This window comes from Tachyglossus aculeatus, chromosome 20 (genome assembly GCF_015852505.1).
Source record: "Tachyglossus aculeatus isolate mTacAcu1 chromosome 20, mTacAcu1.pri, whole genome shotgun sequence".
In the NCBI taxonomy this organism is placed as follows: domain Eukaryota; kingdom Metazoa; phylum Chordata; class Mammalia; order Monotremata; family Tachyglossidae; genus Tachyglossus; species Tachyglossus aculeatus.
In genome coordinates, this window is record NC_052085.1 from 17733989 (window position 1) to 17754748 (window position 20760).

Here is a 20760-nt window from a genome sequence, read left to right on the forward strand (position 1 = left end):
CAAGCATTTGTCCATCCTCAACCTCTGCCTCATCTCCGTCACCGTGCCCAAATCCATCCTCAATGCCCTGAGCGATCGTCAATCCAACTTTCTTGGGCTGCATTTCCCAAGTGTTTTCCTTCATAATATTTGCTACTGTGAACACGGCCTTCCTCATAGTGATGTCCTATGACTACTACGTGGCCATCTGCAGCCCCCTGCTTTGTAACATCATCCTGGACCTAGGGGCCTGTGGGAAGATGGCGGCCACCTCGTGGCTCACCATTGGCCGCTTCACTCTTATGGACATAGCTGTCAACTTCTCCGTCCACTTCTGCTGTCCTCATGTCATCCACCAGTTCTTCTGTGACGTCCCCCAGTTGCTCTAACTCATGTTCCCGGGAGAGGCCCAGCCCGAGGTCTGTGCTCTGGCAGTGTGGGTCACTTTGGTACTGGGATGCTTCGTATCATCCTTCTGTCTTACGTCCACATCTTCTGGGCCGTGCTGAGGATGTGATACACCGAGGACGGGGCCAAAGCCTTGTCCACCTGCCTGCCCAACCTCACCTTCATGACTTCATTCGTAGCGAATGGCATCTTGCCTACCTCAAGCCCATTTATGACCACCCCCCCGCCTCCGCCCTGGACCTGCTGGTATCGGTGTTCTACACCTTGGTGCCCTCCACCCTAAACCTCCTCACCAATGGTGTGAGGAACCAGGAAGGCCTCCCTGAGGAGAATGGTAGTGGGGAAATGGTGGTAGAATCTCCTTCTCAATGAAGTCGCGGGCCTTTCAAGCTCAGGGAATGCTGGGTCCTTGCCCCCTTGAGATCGGTCGCATGGGAGTCACTGATGACGATGGATTCTCTCACAGAGAAAGATGGACGGCATGGTTGCTCTGTCCTCACCTTCAAGGACCACTGTGCCCGAAAGTATTAGGATGCCAGCCTTAGCTAAGTGACACCTGCCCTCTTTGTCCCTTCCTGCCTTATTTTCACAGTGCTCAGCACACAGTACGCGCGTCAGGTGATCAACCACAGAGAAAAAAAGATCACCTAGAAGCTCTAAATAAAGGTATGCCGCGGCATGGTCCTGGGTGTCCTCAGGCGTTGACACGAGGCCTTTTAAAGATCAACTGATGATGGTTTCTTATGTATGTCCTTGAAGGGGAACCACCAGTGGCCTCTTAAAAAGCAGGATTAAATGCAATTAATTGATTGCTTCATTCACTGAATAAGTGATGGACACTGAAACAAGAGAGGGAAGCTAGGCTAAGATGGGAAGCTGTAAAAATCATTTGTGGAGGAGTGGAGATAGGCTAGGATAGAAACAAATAGTTAACAAAAGAACATTAAGTGAGAGAGAGCAACTTGCAGTCAAGAAAATGAGACAAAAGGTCTCTCAAAACTCCACCATCAAGAAGTGATTTCGACCTGGCACATCACATGACCCAACGTATTAACCCTAAAAGCGAGGACTGTAACCCATAGCTCCATGCTCAAGAAGTGACCTCAACTGGAAATGCAACATGGCTCAATATACAAACCACAAAAAGAAAAACGTGTCCATAGCTCCACCCTCAAGAGGTGACTTTGACTGGACATGGAATGTGGCTTAATGTACAAACTACAAGAGGGATGACCATTGCCTAAAGCGTAGCGTGGCCTAGTGGATAGAACACGGGCCTAGGAGTCAGAAGGGCCGGGGTTCTAATACCGGCTCCGCCTCTTTCTGCTAGGTGACCTTGGGCAAGCCGCCCACCTTCTCTGTGCCTCAGCTCTTTCATCTATAAAATGGGGATTAAGAATGTCAGCCCCATGTGGGACAGGGACTGTGTCCAATTGGATTAGCTTGTATGTGTCCCAGCAATTAGTATAGTGTCAAGCACCTAGTAAGCGCTTAACAGAAACCATAAACAAGAGAGAAAAAAAGTGCGTAAAACGTGCATTAAAGGCATAGGCACAGCTGACAGAGCTGGGCCTTGAAAGAGAGTTGGAATCCCCTAAAACCTGCAGGACTTGGCATTGACATGGGTAGATCTCTCCAGAGGTATGTCAGAGGGATCAAGTAGAAAGAGATAATGAAGGGGAGACTTCTAGGCTCATTCTGGTCCCGCGACCTGGAGATCAAGGAAAGGATCCAGAGATTTCCCAAGTAGCGTGTCAGAGCTAATAAATGCTAAGTGATGCACTCAGCTGCATACATTCTAATCACTCCCTGAGGTAGGCGAGATAAAGACGAGGCCATTGATAAAAGCTGCCTCAGCCTTGTTCTCCTTGACAGTGACCAGAGGCGAGCTGCCTTTTCAACGTCTGGAACATCAGAAATGGGTAAGATCGAGCCATCTCTCTATCGATTGGGTTCCAGGGTTCGAAGTTACTCTGCTCAGAGGGAATTTATGACTTTAATTGGGACTCAGAACCACTCACCATCTCTCTCCCATCTCTCTATTCCTCGGGCCTTCGGAGCAGACTGCATCACCTTCCATCTGAGGTTTCTAAGCTGTAAATCAATCAATAAATCCATCGATGGTATTCACTGAGTGCTTAATGTGTGCAGAGCAGTTTACTCAACGGTTGGGAGAGTACAACAGGAAGAGCAGACAAATTCTCTGCCAACAAGGATTTTATAATCTATGGCACTTCACACGCTATTGTCTTGCAGTGTATTGTATTCTCCCAAGTGCTTAACATAGTGTTCTGCATCCACTAAGGACCTGATACCGGTTTTTTTTTCTAAAAAAAGTATTTATTAAGTGCTTAGAGCGGTTTCAGTTAAACCCTGCCATGGGCCGAAGGAAGGAACATGCCCCGGGGAACCGAGGGACCCTGGACTAATAATAATAATAATTGTGGTATATGTTAAGTTCTTACTATGTGTTAGGCACTGTACTAAGCCCTGGGGTAGATGCAAACTAATCAAATTGGACGGAGTCCCTGTTCCACGTGGGGCTTATAGGGAAGCATCATGATGTAGTGGACAGAGCACGGTCCTGGGAATCAGTAGGTAGGGATCAGTAGGGTTCTGATCCCAGCTCCACCACTTGTCTGCCGTGCGACCCTGAGCAAGTCACTCCACTTCTCTATGCCTCAGGTTCTTCAACTATAAAATGGGGATTGAGACTGTGAGCCTTACGTGGGTCAGGGACTGTGTCCAACCCAATTAGCTTGTATCCACCCCAGTGCTTAGAACAGTGCTTGGTACATAGTAAGCTCATAAAAGGTAACATTATTTATTATTATTAATCCCCATTTTACAGAAGAGGTACCTGGCTCTCAGAGAAGTGAAATGACTTGCCCAAGGTCACACAGCAGGCAAATGGTGGGGCCAGAATTAGAACCCAGGTCCCCTGATTCCCAGGCTCAATTTCTTTTAACAAGGCCACGCTGCATCCAGTTCTCCCTCTGCCTTAGACTGTGAGCCCCATGTGGGACAGGGGCTTTATCTGACCTGACTGATTTGACTCTACCCCAGGGCTTAGAACAGAGAAGAAGCAGCATGGCCTACTGGGTAGAGCACAGGCCTAGGAGTCAGAATAATAATAATAATAACATTGGTATTTGCTAAGCACTTACTATGTGCCAAGCACTGTTTTAAATGCTGGGGTAGATACAAGGTAATCAGGTTGTGCCACGTGGGCTCACAGTCTTCATCCCCATTTTACAGATGAGGGAACTGAGGTCCAGAGAAGTTAAGTGACTTGCCCAAAGTCACACAGCAGACAAGTGGTGGAACCGGGATTTGAACCTGCGACCTCTGACTCCAAAGCCCGGGCTCTTTCCACTGAGCCACGCTGCTTCCCCAAAGAAGGTCATGGGTTCTATTCCTGCTCTACCACTTGTCTTCTGTGTGACCTTGGGCAAGTCACTTCACTTCTCTGTGCTTCAGTTACCGCATCTGTAAAATGGAGATTGAGACTGTGAGCTCCATGTGGGACAGAGACGCTGTCCAGTCTGATTTGCTTGTATCCTTCCCAGCGCTTAGTATAGTGCCTGGCTCACAGTAAGTACTTAACATATACCCCGGATATTATTATTGTTGTTGTTTATAAGAGTGTTTGACACCTAGTAAGCACTTAATAGATCCCATTGAAATAAATCAATATTACTGATCGATTGATGGATCCACTAGACTCTGGACCCTATCGTGTTCACAAAATCAGTTTCTTCATGAACGTTCATGGCAAATTCATTAGTTAAGGCCAGTGTCTGACACACAGTAAGCGCTTAACAAACACAATTTTAAACAAATGTTTGAGGGAAGTAATTCAAGAAATGTTTATTGTAAATTTTGAAGTGTGCTCTCTCCTACTTCTTTCTCCTTCACCCCCCCTTTCTCTCTCTCTCTCTTCTTCCTTCCTTCCCAGGATGCTCCTCAGGAGGAAGTCCTCTCTTATTCTAGCCACCATTTCAAGACAGTGAATGCTACCTGGCTTTCTTTTGGGATCATGATTCTGTTACGGATCAGCATTGTTGTCTTTTTAAATATATTTCTCCTCCTATTTTATGCTTACGTGGTCTCTGCTACTCACAAACTGAGCCCGTCCGATTTAGTCCTCTCCCAGCTGGCCTTAGACAACATCATCCTCCTCCTCACCTTTGGGTTCACGGAGACCCTGTCCGCTTGGGATCTGAGAAACTTCCTGGATGACGTTGGATGCAAACTCCTCATGTACTTGTACCGGGTGGCCTGGGCCCTGGCCATCTGCAGCACCTGCCTCCTGACCATCTTCCAAGCTGTCACCAGCAGCCCCAGGACCCCCCGGTGGAATCGGATCAAAGCCAGGTTACCCAGGTGTGTCGTCCTCTCCTGCCTCCTGTCCTGGGGCCTCAATATGCTGATAGAGTTCGATACTCTGATGAACATAACATTCCCTCTGAAAAACAACAGCGTTCACATTGTATTGGACCTCAGATATTGCACTAAAGTTAGTGACAATGTGGAAACCACCCTGCTCATCGCCGTCACATTTTCCGTCTGCAACCTCGTCTTTATGGGGCTCATGAGCACAGGCAGCGGCTACATGGTGTTCATCCTGTAAGGTACCACCGTGGGGTCCGACGCCTCCCCACGCCTGGACGATCCCCCGCGGCGATGTCTGAGGTCAGGACGGCCAAGAGAGTGGTCGTCTTTGTCACCCTCCCCTCTGTGTTCTCCTTTATGGGCGGCAAACGAACATGCTGAGCGTTATAATGAACACGAGGGAGAATTCTCCTCTGCTGGCGAACAGCCACATGGCGTAGGGATTCACCTTCTTAGCGGTGAGTCCATTACTCATTATTTCCAGTGACAGGAGGATGAGGACATTCTGGAAAAAAGACTCTCCTGTTTGCCGTATGGAGCCTTAGCAGGGGCTCAGGGAAACGGACCTAACCGCCTACTGAGTCCACTGGGATGAGTCCCTGCTCTAATCCACACTTCACTCTGCAGCCTGGATCATTTTTCTACCAAACGTTCAGTTTGGCTTGGAACACCCTCCCTTTTCATATCCAACTGACGATCACTCTTCCCCCACTTCAAAGACTTATCAAAGGCGCATCTCCTCCAAAAGCCCTTCTCCAACTAGGCCCTATTTCTTCTTGATCTCCCTTCTTTGTTGCCTTTGTACTTGAGTTGGAACCCCTCTCAGCCCATCACTTATGTACATATCCATAATTTATTCATTTACATAAATGTCCGTCTCCTCCTCTAGACTGTAAGCTCGTTGAGGGCAGGGATCATGTCTACCAACTCTATTGTATTGTGCCCTCCAATGCTTAGTACAGTGCTCTGCACACAGTAAGCGCTCAATACTGACTGATTGATTGATAGAACCACACAGAGGAGACCTACTAACATCCCCTGCAATCACCGCGACACTGTCAGTACCTTGTGGGCAGGGAAGGTTTTCTACCAATTCTATTATATTGGACTCCAAGTGCTTAGTATATTGTTGTTCACTCAGTCGGTGTTCCATACATACTATTGATTGATTGAGCCAGCTTTTTTCCACCCATTCTTGTCGATGGGGACCAAGATCAGATCCCTTCCCTGGGATTTCATCCCGCAGAAGGAACATCCGTCACTTCCCTTGCTGACGACCGGTGAACTTGAAGTCCACCCACCCACTGACCAGAGTGAAAAGTAGCTTGGTAGATTGCACTTCCTGGATCACCTAGAACTCCTGAGATTTAGGCTTCTCCCACCAACACAATTAAGAACCCTGAAGCAATAAACTGAAATCACTAAACTATCTCCAGTACTAGGATTTTCATTACAAGAAAATTAAACTCTAAAAAATGAATAAAGAAAAGAGGAAAGTAGCATTTGTTACCTGCGCTTCAAGGAGTGGGTTACAACAGCCATGCTCTCTAGTAGATATTTAATAATTGGTATCTTTTCCTTTTAACTGTGACACCTCACTAATGGATACATGTTCTTAGTCTGCTTTCTGGTTCATATATTTGAATGTTCATTAAATCCTCAAGTAGAAAAATATTTTTCACCCTTATATCTCTTCTCCTCTGTCCCTCTGGAAAGAGCAAAATAATAATAATAATAATAATGGGTAACTGGAAAGAAAAATGAGACTATTGTATTTAAATTTGAGTTTGAAGATGTCTCTCAGCTGTTGCCTTCTTTACGTGCAATGAACAGGTGTTAAAAAGCAGACTCAGAAAAGATAAAGTATTAATGAAGCAATTTAATAAGTTGTACAACTTTAGCAACAACTGAACGGTTTGTAAAATTATGACTCCTCCTCTCCCATGAAAGGAGATGTCCATTTCTGTTACTTGAAATCCTTCAAAACAAAGCACTGGTTACGAATGGGCCTTTCCACCAACTCCTCCAATTGGCTTCCTCTGGATATGATTGGTGGACAAATCTATTTTTTGAAGGCCTGCCAAATTCCCTCTTCTGTCCCATCCCTGACACCTGTAATGTCCCTTTTCTGATTAGCTGTACCAGGTTGGGAACGATTGGTGAGCAAATTAAGGGAAGCAGCATGGCGTAGTGGATAGAGCATGGGCCTGGGAGTCAGAAGGTCACGAGTTCTAATCCCGTCTCCATCACTGTCTGCTCTGTGATCTTGGGCAAGTCACTTCACTTCTCTGGGCCTCAGGTACCTCAACTGTAAAATGGGGATTGCGACTGTGAGCCCCACATGGAACAGGAACTGTGTCCAATTTGATTTTCTTGTATCCACCCCCAGCATTTAGTACAGTGCCTGGCACATAGTAAGTCCTAACAAATATCATCATTAACTATTATTATTATTACTTGCTGGGCCCACCATGCCTGCTTCTCTGTTTGGAGGGAGAGGCGAGGTGGAGCAGCTGGAGAAAAGTTTGGAGGAGAGGACCACTCATTTCTAAGCACCTTGCCCAGAGCGCCTAATAACTACCCAGCCTGCCCTGCTGCAGGAAACAGTCTCCTGCTGGCTCCACAAAGCCCCTGAATCTTCCTTACCGTGACTCCCACCACTCTGAGCTGAAGGTTTTGTTCTTGAAGTGAAACGTCCCCAATTTTTTTCCCTCCATAAGAAATCCAAAGGAACACACAATGAACAGAGTTTGACATTTGTAGATGTGAGGGATTAGCAAAATTAGCAGGATCAATAACACTTGATCCCTTCTTTCCACAATACCCCTCTTTATTATTATTATAATCACCATCTTCATTAAGGGCTTTTTTCTGGTACTTTTTAAGCATTTACTACATGTCAAGTACTGGGGTAAATGCAAGTTTCTAAGGTTTGACACAGTCTCCGTCTCACATGGAACTAACAGTCGAAATTGGAGAGAGGAGGACTTAGTCCCTACTTTACAGATGCGGTAGCTGAGACACGGAGAAGTAAAGTGACTTGCCCAAAATCATGCGGCAGACCAGTGATGGAGCTGGGATTAGAACCAACTTCATGAGAAGGAGTGGGGCCTAGCAGATAGACCACGGGCCTGGTGGTTGGAAGGACCTGGGTTCTAATCCTAGCTCCACTTGTCTGTTGTGCGACATTGGGCAAGTCACTTCACTTCTCCGGTCCTCATTTTATAGATTAGGTAAATGACGTAAATTGATTGGCTGACTGAAATGGGCTGGCTGCATTTTATTTTATTAATGATGTGTATAGATCTATAATTATATTTATTTATTTGGATGCTATTGATTGATTCATTCATTCAATCGTATTTATTGAGTGCATACTGTGTGCAGAGCACTGTACTAAGTGCTTGGGAAGTACAAATCAGTAACATATAGAGACGGTCCCTACCCAACAATGGGCTCACAGTCTAAAAGGGGGAGACAGACAACAAAACAAGTAGACAGGTGTCAAAACCGTCAGAATAAATTCCCAAGTGCTTAGTACAGTGCTCTTCACACAGTAAGCGCTCAATAAATACGATTGAATGAATGAATGAATTATTGCTGTATGCACATCATTAATAAAATAGAGTAGTAAATATGTACAAGTACAGTAAATAAAGTAATAAATATGTACAAATATATACAAGTGCTGTGGGGAGGGAAGGGGGTAGGGCAGAGGGAGGGAGGGGGCGATGGGGAGGGGAAGAGGAGAGGAAAATGGGGGCTCAGCCTGGGAAGGCCTCCTGCAGGAGGTGACTCTCAATAGGGCTTTGAAGGGAGAAAGATAGGTAATAATGATGATAGTAATGATAATTTTGGTATTTGTTACGTGCTTACTTCATGCGAAGTACTGTTCTAAGCGCTGGGGGTGATACAAGGTAATCAGGTTGCCCCACATGGGGCTCACAGTCTTAATCCCTATTTTCCAGATGAGGTAATTGAGTCATAGAGAAGTTAAATGACTTGCCCGAAGTCACACAGTTGATAAATGGCGAAGCTGGGATTAGAATCCATGACCTCTGACTCCCAAACCCGTGGTCTTTCCACTGAGCCACGCTGCTTTTCTGCTACTACTTTGCTATTTTGGCGGATGTGGGGAGGGAGGGCATTCCAGGCCAGGGAAAGGACGTGGGTCAGGGGTCGACGGGGGGACAGACCAGAACGAGAAACAGTTGAGGAGGTAAGCGGCAGAGGAGCGGAGGGTGCGGACTGAGCTGTAGAAGGAAAGAAGGGAGGTGAAGTAGGAGGGGGCGAGGTGATGGAGAGCCTTTAAGCCGAGAGTGAGGAGGTTTTGCTTGATTCGTAGATTGACAGGAAACCACTGGAGATTTCTGAGGAGGGGAGTGGCATGCCCAGAGCGCTTCTGTACAAAGATAATCCGGTAGCAGAGTGAACTATAGACAGAAGCAGGGAGAGATAGGAGGATGGGAGATCAGAACGGAGGCTGATGCGGTAATCCAGTCGGAACAGGATGAGAGATTCATTCATATATTCATTCAATCGTATTAATTGGGTGCTTACTGTGTGCAGAGCACTGTACTAAGCTCGTGGGAAGTACAAGTTGGGAATGTATAGAGACGGTCCCTACCCAACAGTGGGCTCACAGTCTAGAAAGGGGAGACATAGAACGAAACAAAACATATTAACAAAACAAAATAAATAGAATAAATATGTACAAATTAAATAAATAAATAAATATGTACAAACAAATATACATATGTACAGGTGCTGTGGGGAGGGAAAGGATGTAAGGTGGGGGATGGGGAGGGGGAGGAGGGGGAGAAGAAGGAGGGGGTCAGTCTGGGAAGGCCTTCTGGAAAAGGTGAGCTCTCAGTAGGGCTTTGAAGGGAGGAAGAGAGCTAGCTTGGAGGATGTGAGGAGGGAGGGCATTCCAGGCCAGGGGGATGGCGTCGGTCGGGGGTCGACGGCGGCACAGGTGAGAACGAGGCACGGTGAGGAGATTAGTGGCAGAGGAGCGGAGGGTACAGGCTGGGCTGTAGAAGGAAAGAAGGGAGGTGAGGTAGGAAGGGGGGAGGTGAGGTAGGAGGGGGCGAGGTGATGGAGAGCCTTGAAGCCGAGGGTGAGGAGATTCTGCCTGATGCGTAGGTTGATTGGTAACCACTGGAAATGTTTGAGGAGGAGAGTAACATGCCCAGAGCGTTTCTGGACAAAGACGATCCGGGCAGCGGCGTGAAGTATGGATTGAAGGGGGGAGAGACAGGAGGATGGGAGATGAGAGAGGAGGCTGATACAGTAATCCAAACGGGATAGGATGAGAGCTTGAATGTGCAGGGTAGCTGTTTGGATGGAGAGGAAAGGTTGGATCTTCGCAATGTTGCGTAGCTGAGACCGGCAGGTTTAGGTTACGGATTGGATGTGAGGCGTGAACGAGAGAGCGGAGTCGAAGATGACACCACGGTTGCGGGCTTGTGAGACGAGAAGGATAGTAGTGCCGTCAACAGTGACGGGAGAGTCACGGAGAGGTCAGAGTTTGGGAGGGAAGACAAGGAGTTCAGTCTTGGACATGCTGAGTTTTAGGTTTGTGTGTCATCAGCGTAAACATGATAGTTGAAGCCGTGGGAGCGAATGAGGTCACCAAGGGAGTGAGTGTAGATAGAGAACAGAAGGGGACCAAGAACTGACCCTTGAGGAACCCCTACAGTAAGGGGATGGGAGGGGGAGGAGGAGCCTGCGAAAGAGACTCAGAATGAACGGCTGGAGAGATAAGAGGAGAACCAGGAGAGGATGGAGTCTGTGAAGCCAAGGTTGGGTAGCGCATTGAGGATAAGGGGGTGGTCCACAGTCTTGAAGGCAGCTGAGAGGTCGAGGAGTATTAGGATAGAGTATGAGCCGTTGGATTTGGCAATCAGGAGGTCATTGTTGACCTTTGAGAGGGCAGTTTCCTTGGAATGTAGGGGACGGAAGCCAGATTGGAGGGGGTCGAGGAGAGAGTTGGCGTTGAGGAATTCGAGGCAGCACGTGTAGACGACTCTTTCAAGGAGTTTGGAAAGGAATGGTAGGAGGGAGATAGGGCGATAACTAGAAGGTGAGGTGGGGTCAAGAGAGGGTTTTTTTAGTATGGGAGAGACGTGGGCATGTTTGAAGGCAGAGGGGAAGGAACCAGTGGAGAGGGAGCGGTTGAAGATGGAAGTTAAGGAGGGGAGAAGGGACGGAGCAAGAGATTTCATAAGGTGAGAGGGAACGGGGTCAGAAGCACAGGTGGCCGGAGTAGCACTTGAGAGGAGGGAGGTGATCTCTTCTGAGGATACTGCTTGGAAGCAGCGGAGAGAGTAAAGATCAGAGGGGTTGGAAAAGGGGGAGGAGTGACCTTGGGGAGCTCAGACCTGATGGATTTAATTTTATTAATGAAGTAGGAGGCCAGATCGTTGGGGGTGAGGGAAGGAAGAGAGGGAGGAACGGGGGGCCTGAGAAGGGAGTTGAATGTACGGAAAAGCTGACGGGGATGATGGTTACGGGTGTCAATAAGGGAGGAGAAATAGTTTTGTCTGGCAGAGGAGAGGGCAGAGTTAAGGCAGGAAATGATAAACGTGAAGTGAACGAGGTTGGCATGGTTTTTAGACTTTCGCCAGCAGTGTTCAGCAGCTCGAGAATAAGAGCGAAGGAGGCGGACAGTGGCAGTGATCCAGGGCTGAGTGTTAGTGGTAGGAGAGCGGCGAAGGGAAAGGGGAGTGAGCGAGTCTAGCTGAGTAGAGAGGCTAGAGTTGAGAGCAGAACTGATCATCAAGATTGGGTAGAGAGGAAAGGGAGGCGGGGTAGGGTGTGAGGCGCTCAGAAAGACGGACGGGGTCAAGAGAGTGGAGATCTCTATGAGGGAGTAATACGGATTTACAGGGTAAAGGAGTGTGAGTGACGAGGCAGGTGAGAAGAATATGATCTGAGAGAGGGATTTCAGAGTTGGTGAGGGTGGACACAGTGCAGCGGTAGGAGATGATGAGGTCGAGGGTGTGACCAAGGTGGTGAGTGGGCGAGGTGGGGTGGAGCAAGAGTTTGGCAGCGTCAAGGAGAGATAGAAGGCAGGCGGCAGCGGAGTCACCAGGGATATCCATGTGGATGTTGCAGTCTCCGAGGATCAGAGTGGACATGGAAAAGGAGAGAAGAAAGATGAGGAAGGGGTCAAAATCGTTAAAGAAGTTGGAGGTGGGGCCGGGGGGGGGCGGTAGATGACGTCTACAAGAATCTGGAGGGGGTGGTAGAGACGAATAATGTGGGCTTCAAAGGAAGGGAAGGAAAGGGAAAGGGGAGGAGGGATAGTGCGAAAGCGACATTGGAGGGCGAGAAGGAAAGTGACACCTCCTCCTTTTCCGGTGAGTCTGGGAGAGTGGGAGAAGAAGAGGCCCCCACTGGAGAGAGCAGCAGAAGAGACCGTGTCGTCCGGAGACAGCCATGTTTCAGTTAGGGAGAAGAGGAGTAGAGAGCTGGAAAGGAATAGGTCCAGGATGAAAGGGAGCTTATAACGGAGCGGGGGTTCCAGAGGACACACTTGGCAGCAGCTGTGGAGGGAGGGGAGGGAGGGGGAAGGGTGCGAGGGGTGGGGAGGGTTTGGATTGGGATAAATTGGCGGGGGCCTAGGTGGGGAGAGTGGGAAGAGGGGTGGCGATGGGAAAGGAGAACTGGGATGGGGTGGGGCAGTAATGAGGGGAGGGAGGGGCTGGGAGGGAGGACTTGAGGATTGGCACTGGTACAGAGGGATTCTTGGTAGAGGGTGAGGGGGAGCGGTGGGGGGAAGGGAGGGAAAAAGCTGGGTGGGAGAAGGGAAGGGGTAGGTGAGGAATGGGAATGGCAGTTGGGAGCAAGGGAATTGATAGTTCATGGTGAGGTGAGCAGGGCAAATGACAGCACAGCGGGAGGTTAACAATTGGGATGCAGAAGCGATAAAACAGTAACAATTATATAAATAGGCGATGGCATCACAGAATGTAGTTAACGATTAATATGCTATGTCAATAATAAAATAGGCAGTTAATGATGGGACAGAGAGCAGATATAAACTATTATGTGCTGGAGTAGGGTGGACCTGTTAAAGGGGGTCAGGGACTAGAGATACCAGGGGAGAGGGGTGAACAGCCAAATAGCATGGGAGGGCAGAGTAGGTGCGAATGAGGTTATCGTTAACGTACTTTGGTGATAACAGGGGCCTTTTTCCCGGGGGAAGGGGGACGGGGGGGGCAGTCAGTCAGGTCCGAACCGGGAAGGGGGGTATAGGGGGACACTTTAAGGATGGTCGCCTAACCGGTGGGGGGATGCTGGAAGCAAGGGGCGTCTATGGCGGCGCTCTGAAGAGAGGATTCTTCCGGGAGCAGCAAGGCCGCGCGGTGTGATGGTGGGCGGGCCTCTCGGGATCGGAGTCCCGGGATTCTATGGCGGCGCTCATTGAACAAGCATGCAAGCAAGTTCACTGAACAAGCAGGGTAGTGGTTTGGATGGAGAGGAAAGGGTAGATCTTGGCGCTGCTATTGATGCCTGTCTAGTTGTTTTGTTTTGTTGTCTGCCTCTCCCCTTCTAGATTTTTGAGCCCGTTGTTGGGTAGGGATTGTCTATTTGTTGCCAAATTGTACTTTCCAAGAGCTTAATACAGTGCTCTGCACACAGTGAGCGTTCAATAAATACGACTGAATGAATGAACTGAAAGTTTTTCCATCTGCCAAACGTTCGTAGATTTGCACTCTGGTATGCATTTGCTGATGACTGTGAATTTGGAAGCGATGAGTGAAAGCTTCTCCACATTTATTACATTTGTAGAGTTGTTCTCATATGTGAATTACCTGATGAATCATAAGATCTGACTTATGATGTGACTTATGAAGGACCTATCATGTAGTCCAGGCAGCTGAAGGCTATTCGGCGGGGCCAGATGAGTGGTGCGAGCATCATCCTGACTAAGGATATGTAATCAATTTCCTTCCATAAATACATTCCTATACAGCTCACCACCCTCTGCCTCCCTCCATAGTGGTCCCAATTGGCCCCCATTGGTTCAGATCGTTCAAATGCCCACCCACGTGCCCCTGGAGGTCACCTCCCCTCCCATCCTGACCAGGCCACTTCTCTGTCACCTCAGAGACATTTTTGCCATGATCCCCTGAACTCTCCTTGCCATTAACCTCTTTGATCTGGTTTGACTGACCTATGGACAATTCATCTTTCTGCTTTGAGCGTCATCTGCCTATTTTATGGTCACGTCTGCATGTTAATTGTAAACTGCTCTCTGTGGTGTCATCATATTACTCCCCTCCTCAAAAATCTCCAGTGGCTGCCAGTCAACCTACGCATCAAGCAAAAACTCCTCACACTCGGCTTCAAGGCTCTCCATCACCTCGCCCCCTCCTTCCTCACCTCCCTTTTCTCCTTCTATAGCCCAGCCCGCACCCTCCGCTCCTCGCCGCTAACCTCCTCACTGTACGTCATTCTCGCCTGTCCCGCCGTTGACTCCCAGCCCACGTCCTCCCCCTGGCCTGGAATGCCCTCCCTCCACACATCCGCCAAGCTAGTTCTCTTCCTCCCTTCAAAGCCCTATTGAGAGCTCATCTCCTCCAGGAGGCCTCCCTAGACTGAGCCCCCTTTTTCCTCTTCTCCTCCCCATCCCCCCGCCCTACCTCCTTCCCCTCCCCATAGATTCATTACTGTATTTATTTTACTTGTACATATTTACTATTCTATTTATTTTGTTAATGATATGCATCTAGCTTTATTTCTATTTCTTCTGATGACTTGACACCTGTCCACATGTTTTGTTTTGATTTCTGTCTTCCCCCCTTCTAGACTATGAACCCGTTGTTGGGTAGGGACCGTCTCTATATGGTGCCAACTTGTACTTCCCAAGCGCTTAGAACTGTGCTCTGCACACAGTAAGCGCTTAATAAATACGATTGAAGGAATGAATGTTGAGGTCGGCCACATTGGGTCAGGGTCCCAGAGCTATGTCACCGAGTTCAGAGATGCTCACGGTCTTCGGTGAGCCCAGCGGCACACTGAGGCTAGATGCCAGTCTCCGACTGGGTTGTGCAGGCCCCTCACCCCCTACTTCAAAATCGTACCATAGCCCCCTTGGATTTTAGGAGTAATGAACCGAAAGATTCTGAGGTGACTCCGTGAAGTTTTTCATTTTTAATTGTATTTTTTAAGTGCTTACTTTGTAACAGGCACTAATCCTCTTGAATTGTACTCTCCCAACAGCTTAGAATAGTGTTCTGCACAGATTTAGCAGTCAATAAATAACATTGACTGATTACTTCTCTTGCGGTTGATGGTAAGAATCATTGCCTGTCTCCCCCTCTAGAGTGTAAGCTTGTTGTGAGCAGGGAACGTGTCTACCAACTCTGTTGCAATGTACTCTCCCAAGCGCTTAGTACAGCGCTCTGCATATGGTAAGTGCTCAAAAAATAACATTGATTGATAGTAGGTGAAGTAGTAGTTGCGGTGGTAGTAGAAAAGGTGGTGATAATAGTAGCAGTATTTCTTATATTGTACTCTCCCAAGCACTTGCATAGTTTTTCACACACTGTATAAAGTACTTGGGGGAGTACAAATGTGTACACCTGAACATTCAGATATGTAAACCAAACAAGCTATGTAACCAGAAAGCAGACAAGAACATGTGTGAATTCATTATCATCATCATTATTGTATTTGTTAAGCACTTACTATGTGTCAAGTACTGTTCTAAGCACTGGGATAGATATACGTTAATTGGGTAAGACCCAGTCCCCTGTCCCACATGGGGCACACAGTTTAAATGTGAATTTTCCAGAAAAACAAAAAAGACACCAATCGTCTAATGTACAATAGTGAGAATCCACTAGTTACAAAGCATGCCAACACTTCTGTACGTTTTGAAGCACAGGTAACAAATACCATTTCTTTTCTCTATTTATTATTTGTTTCATTTTCGTATAATGAAAACCCTACCAAGGTAATCAGGTTGGACACAGTCTATGTCCCACGTGGGACTCCTAGTCTCTATCCCCATTTTACAGATGAGGTAACTGAGGCACAGAGAAGTTAAGTGATTCCCCCTGGATCACACAACAGGAAGTGGCAGAGTCAGGATAAGAACCCAGTTCCTCTCCTCCCAGGCCCGGGCTATTTTAGCTAGGCTTTTTGATATCACGGAGCTACCCAAATGAGGAATTCCTGGTCAGCTGATCTCAGTGGAACTGGAGACAAGGCCCAGGTGACTTCCCCAGAAGCTATGAATGGCTTGCATTGGCATCAAGAGATTCCCTTTTCCAGAAAGTCCTGATTCTCCTGTCACTGTGAATCACCAGGAGCGGACTCACGGCAGGGAACGTGGACTCTAACACTGTGTGGCTGGTCACCAACAGAAAGGGCTTCTCTTTCATGTCCAATATGACGCTCATCATGATCGAATGTTGCCCATGGAGAAGGACACAGAGCGTTGCCATGGCCACGACCCTCTTGGACGCCCCGACTTCGGGCGTCGCTCCGGGGGAGCGTCCGGGCGCGTGGAGGTGCCGGATCTGCCGGTGGTGCCTGTGCAGGAAGAACACCATGTAGCTGCTGGCCGCGCTTATGAGCCCCACGATAACGAGGTCGCGGAGGGAGAACACGACGGCGATGGGCAGGGTGGTTTCCGCGCTGATACTGATTTTGGAGCAATATTTGAGATACAACATGAGTTGAACGCTGCTGTTCTGGGGGCCTGTCATGTTCACTAGCACATCAAAAGCTACGAGCAGGAAAAGGGAATCTCTTGATACCAATGAAAGCCATTCATAGCTTCTGGGGAAGTCACCTGGGCCTTGTCTCCAGTTCCACTGGGATCAGGGGACCAAGAATTCCTCATTTGGGTAGCTCCGTGATACCCAGGTGCGTTGTTCCCTCCTGCCTCCTGTCCTGACTTTGATCCGGGCCCAACGGGAGGTCTCGGAGCTGATGGTAACGGCCTGGAAGATGCTCAGGAGGCAGGTGGGGCTGATGGCGAGGCTGCAGGCCACTCGAAACAGATAAATAAGGATTTTGCATCCATCACCGTACAGGAAATTTCTCCATCCCCGAGCGGACATGGTTTCTGGGATTCCAAAGGCTAGGAGGATGATAGTATTCTAGCCAAGACCAGGTCGGCAAAGCCCAAGTCTGACGGGTTCAGTTCGAGGCTGGAAGAGGCCGTGCGGGTATAGAACTGGAGAAGAAAAATGTTCCATAAGAGGCCGATGCCCATTTGGAGAAGAAACATGTTAATTGTCTTGAACTGTCCTCGAATTTCAAAGGCCTCAATCAATCAATGCTATTTATTGAGCACTTTTGGTGAACAAAGTACTTTATTAAGTTCTTGGAAGAGGACAATACAGCATAGTTGGGAGACACGTTTCCTGTCCACAATGATCTTACAGTCTAGAGGGGTCATCAGCCTCCTCTCTGATCTCCCATCCTCCTGCCTCTCCCCACTTCAGCCTATACAGCACGCTGCTGCCCTGATCATCTTTTTGCAGAAACTCTCTGGGCATGTTACTCCCCTCTTCAAAAATCTCCACTGGCTACCAGTCAACCTGTGCATCAGGCAAAATCTCCTCACTCTCGGCTTCAAGGCTCTCCATCACCTCGCCCCCTCCTACCTCACTTACCTTCTCTACTTCTACAGCCCAGCCCGCATCCTCCCCTCCTCTGCCGCTAACCTCCTCACTGTACCTCATTCTTGCCTGTCGCGCCATCGACCCCCAGCCCACGTACTCCCCCTGGCCTGGAATGCCCTCCCTCCAAACACCCGCCAAGCTAACTCTCTTCCTCCCTTCAAAGCCCTATTGAGAACTCACCTCCTTCAGGAGGCCTTCCCAGACTGAGTCCCCTCTTTCCTCTCCACCTCCCCAACCCTCCCCCCGCCCTACCTTCTTCCCCTCCCCACAGTAGCTGTATATATGTTTGTACAGCTTTATTACTCTATTTGTTTTACTTGTACATATTTACTATTCTACTTATTTTGTTACTGATGTGCATCTAGCTTTACTTCTATTTATTCTGATGACTTGACAGCTGGGTCCACATGTTTTGCTTTGTTGTTTGTCTCCTTCTTCTAGACTGTGAGCCCGTTGTTGGGTAGGGACCGTCTCCATATGTTGCCAACTTGTACTACCCAAGCGCTTAGTCAAGTGCTCTGCACACAGTAAGAGCTCAATAAATACGATTGAATGCATGAATGTCTTGTAAGTCTTTTCTAATAATGACTGTAATATTCATTAAGCTTTTACTAGGTGCCAAGCACTGTACTAAACGCTAGGGTGTAGATAAAAGCAGTCAGGCCCCACGTAGGGCTCACAATCTAGTCTATCCACTAGGCCATGTTACCTCCAGTTTGACCATCACCCCACAGTACCTATGTACATTCCCTCTAGGTTGTATGCTCGATGTGGGCAGGGAAATTGTCTCTGTTGCATTGCTCTCTCCCAAGTGCTTAGTACAGTGCACACAGTAGGCACACACTAAGCGCTCAACAAATACCATTGATTGATTGATCAGTGTCTTACTCCCCATTTAGACATTAGACATTTAGACTCCCCATTAGCTCACAATCTAGTCTATCCACTAGGCCATGTTACCTCCAGTTTGACCATCACCCCACAGTACCTATGTACATTCCCTCTAGGTTGTATGCTCGATGTGGGCAGGGAAATTGTCTCTGTTGCATTGCTCTCTCCCAAGTGCTTAGTACAGTGCACACAGTAGGCACACACTAAGCGCTCAACAAATACCATTGATTGATTGATCAGTGTCTTACTCCCCATTTAGACTGTAAGGTTGTTAGGGACAAGGAACGTGTCCACTAATTCTGTTGAAATGAGCTGTCCCTAGCGCTTAGTACAGTGTACTGCACATAGTAAGTGCTCAAAAAATACCACTGACTGATTGATTATTGTCTTTTCCCACTTTTAGACTATTAGCTTACTGTGGACATGGAAAGTGTCTCCCAACTCTGTTGTATTGTACTCTCCCAAGTTCTTAGTACAGTGCTCTGCACGCATTAAGCGTTGAATAAATACAATTGATTGATTTATTAATGTCAGTCTCCCCCTTTTCACTGTAGCTCACTGTGGGTAGGCAATGTGGCTCCCGACTCTATTGTATTTTACTTTCTCAAGGACTTACAGTTGTTCAGCACGCAATAAGCACTTAATAAATACTATTGATTGATCGATGGAGGAATAACCAGACAGTTTCAGATTCCATGGTAACCCATCCCACAGGGAAGATCAGCACCGTTGGATTTAAGCCAATTCTTTTGAATAAAATGGCTGCCAAAATGCAGAGAGGCCGATAGCAACACGCTATCCAATCTTGGCTTCACAGACTCCTGATTCTCCTCTTATCTCTGGCCATTCATTCTCAGTTTCATTCGCGGGCTCCTCTTCCCCCTCCTATCCCCTTACTATAGGGGTTCCTCAAGGGTCAGTTCTTGGTCCCCTTCTGTTCTTCATCTATACTCACTCCCTTGGGGAACTCATTTTCTCCCACAGTTTCAATTATCATCTCTACGCAGACGACACCCAAACCTACATCTCCTTCCCTGTTCTCTCCCTCCCTCCAGGCTCATAACTCTTCCTGCCTTCAGGACACCTCCACCTGGATGTCTGTCCGCCTTCTAAAACTCAGCATGTCCAAGACTGAGCTCCTTATCTTCCATCCCAAACCTTGTCCTCTCCCTGACTTTCCCGTCAGTGTGGACGGCACTACCATCAATCCCGTCTCACAAGCCCGCAACGCTGGTGTCATCCTTGACTCCGCTCTCTCATTCACCCCACACATCCAATCTGTCACCAAAACCTGCCGGTCTCACCTTCACAACATGACCAAGATCCGCCCTTTTCTCTCCATCCAAACTGCCACCTTGTTGGTTCAATCTTTCATCCTATCCCGACTGGACTACTTCATCAGCCTCCTTTCTGATCCCCTGTCCTCCTGTCTCTCCCCTCCTCAGTCTATACTTCATTCTGCTGCCCGGATTATCTTTTTACAGAAGAGTTCTGGGCATGTCACTCCCATCCTCAAAAATCTCCAGTGGCTGCTTATCAACCTTCGAATGAAGCAAAAATTCCTCACTCTCGTTCTCGCCTGTCCCGGCATCAACCCCTGTCCCACGTCCTACCTCTGGCCTGGAATGCCCTCCCTCCACACATCCGTCAAACTAGCTGTTTTCCTCCCTTCAAAGCTCTACTGAGAGCTCACCTTCTCCAGGAGGCCTTCCCATACTGAGCTCCCCCTATTACCCTCTGACTCCTCCCCTCCCCATCGTCCCCATCGCTCCGTCTGTCCTATCCCCTTCCCCTCCCCACAGCACCTGTGCATATTTGTACATATTTATTACTCTATTCATTTTATTAATGATATCTATATAGCTATAATTTTATTTATTCTGATGGTATTGACACCTGTCTACTTGTTTTGTTCTGTTGTCTGTCTCCCCCTTCTAGACTGTGAGCCCGTTGCTGGGTGGGGACCTTCTCTATATTTTGCCGATTTGTACTTCTCAAGCACTTAGTACAGTGCTCTGCACACATTAAGCACTCAATAAATACGATTTTACGAATGAATGAATGAATGAAAGGGATCTTGTTTTTTTTCTGACTTCAGACTTGATTCTGAGTAATGCTACGGAACTGAAGCAGTTACTGTGAGAACATTTAATTGTCATTTCAACTTAGTCCAACGAGGAATTGACTCCTCTCAAGAGAAACGAACTTCAAAATTCTACAAACGAGACCCTTGGGAGAGTGATTAACAATGGAATGTAAATCTTTGAGGCCAGAAAGTAGAAGAGTTAATCTATATAGCATCCTGCTCATGTGCCTGAAAAGAGGGTTTTAACACATCCTAAGCCCTAAACCCTAGTTAATGTTTCCTGCTGGGTAGAAGAAGGGAAAGAATCCATGAAATGGGGGTTCCTTTGGGTGGATCAAGATATACTACATT

At 47.9% G+C, this 20760-nt stretch overlaps 1 protein-coding gene and 1 pseudogene across 1 annotated transcript; one reads left to right on the plus strand and one right to left on the minus strand.

Annotated features, from left to right (window-relative positions):
- The first annotated feature begins 436 nt into the window (after positions 1-436).
- On the plus strand, positions 437-5327 carry LOC119941276 (annotated as a pseudogene).
- Positions 5328-12950: 7623 nt separating this feature from the next.
- Positions 12951-16865, minus strand: LOC119941277 (olfactory receptor class A-like protein 1). Its single transcript, XM_038761657.1, has 3 exons — positions 16718-16865; positions 16119-16528; positions 12951-13067 (listed from the first exon to the last, which is right to left on the minus strand). The coding sequence occupies exons 1-3, from the start codon at positions 16863-16865 to the stop codon at positions 12951-12953; spliced, it is 675 nt and encodes a 224-aa protein (XP_038617585.1).
- Positions 16866-20760: the final 3895 nt, after the last annotated feature.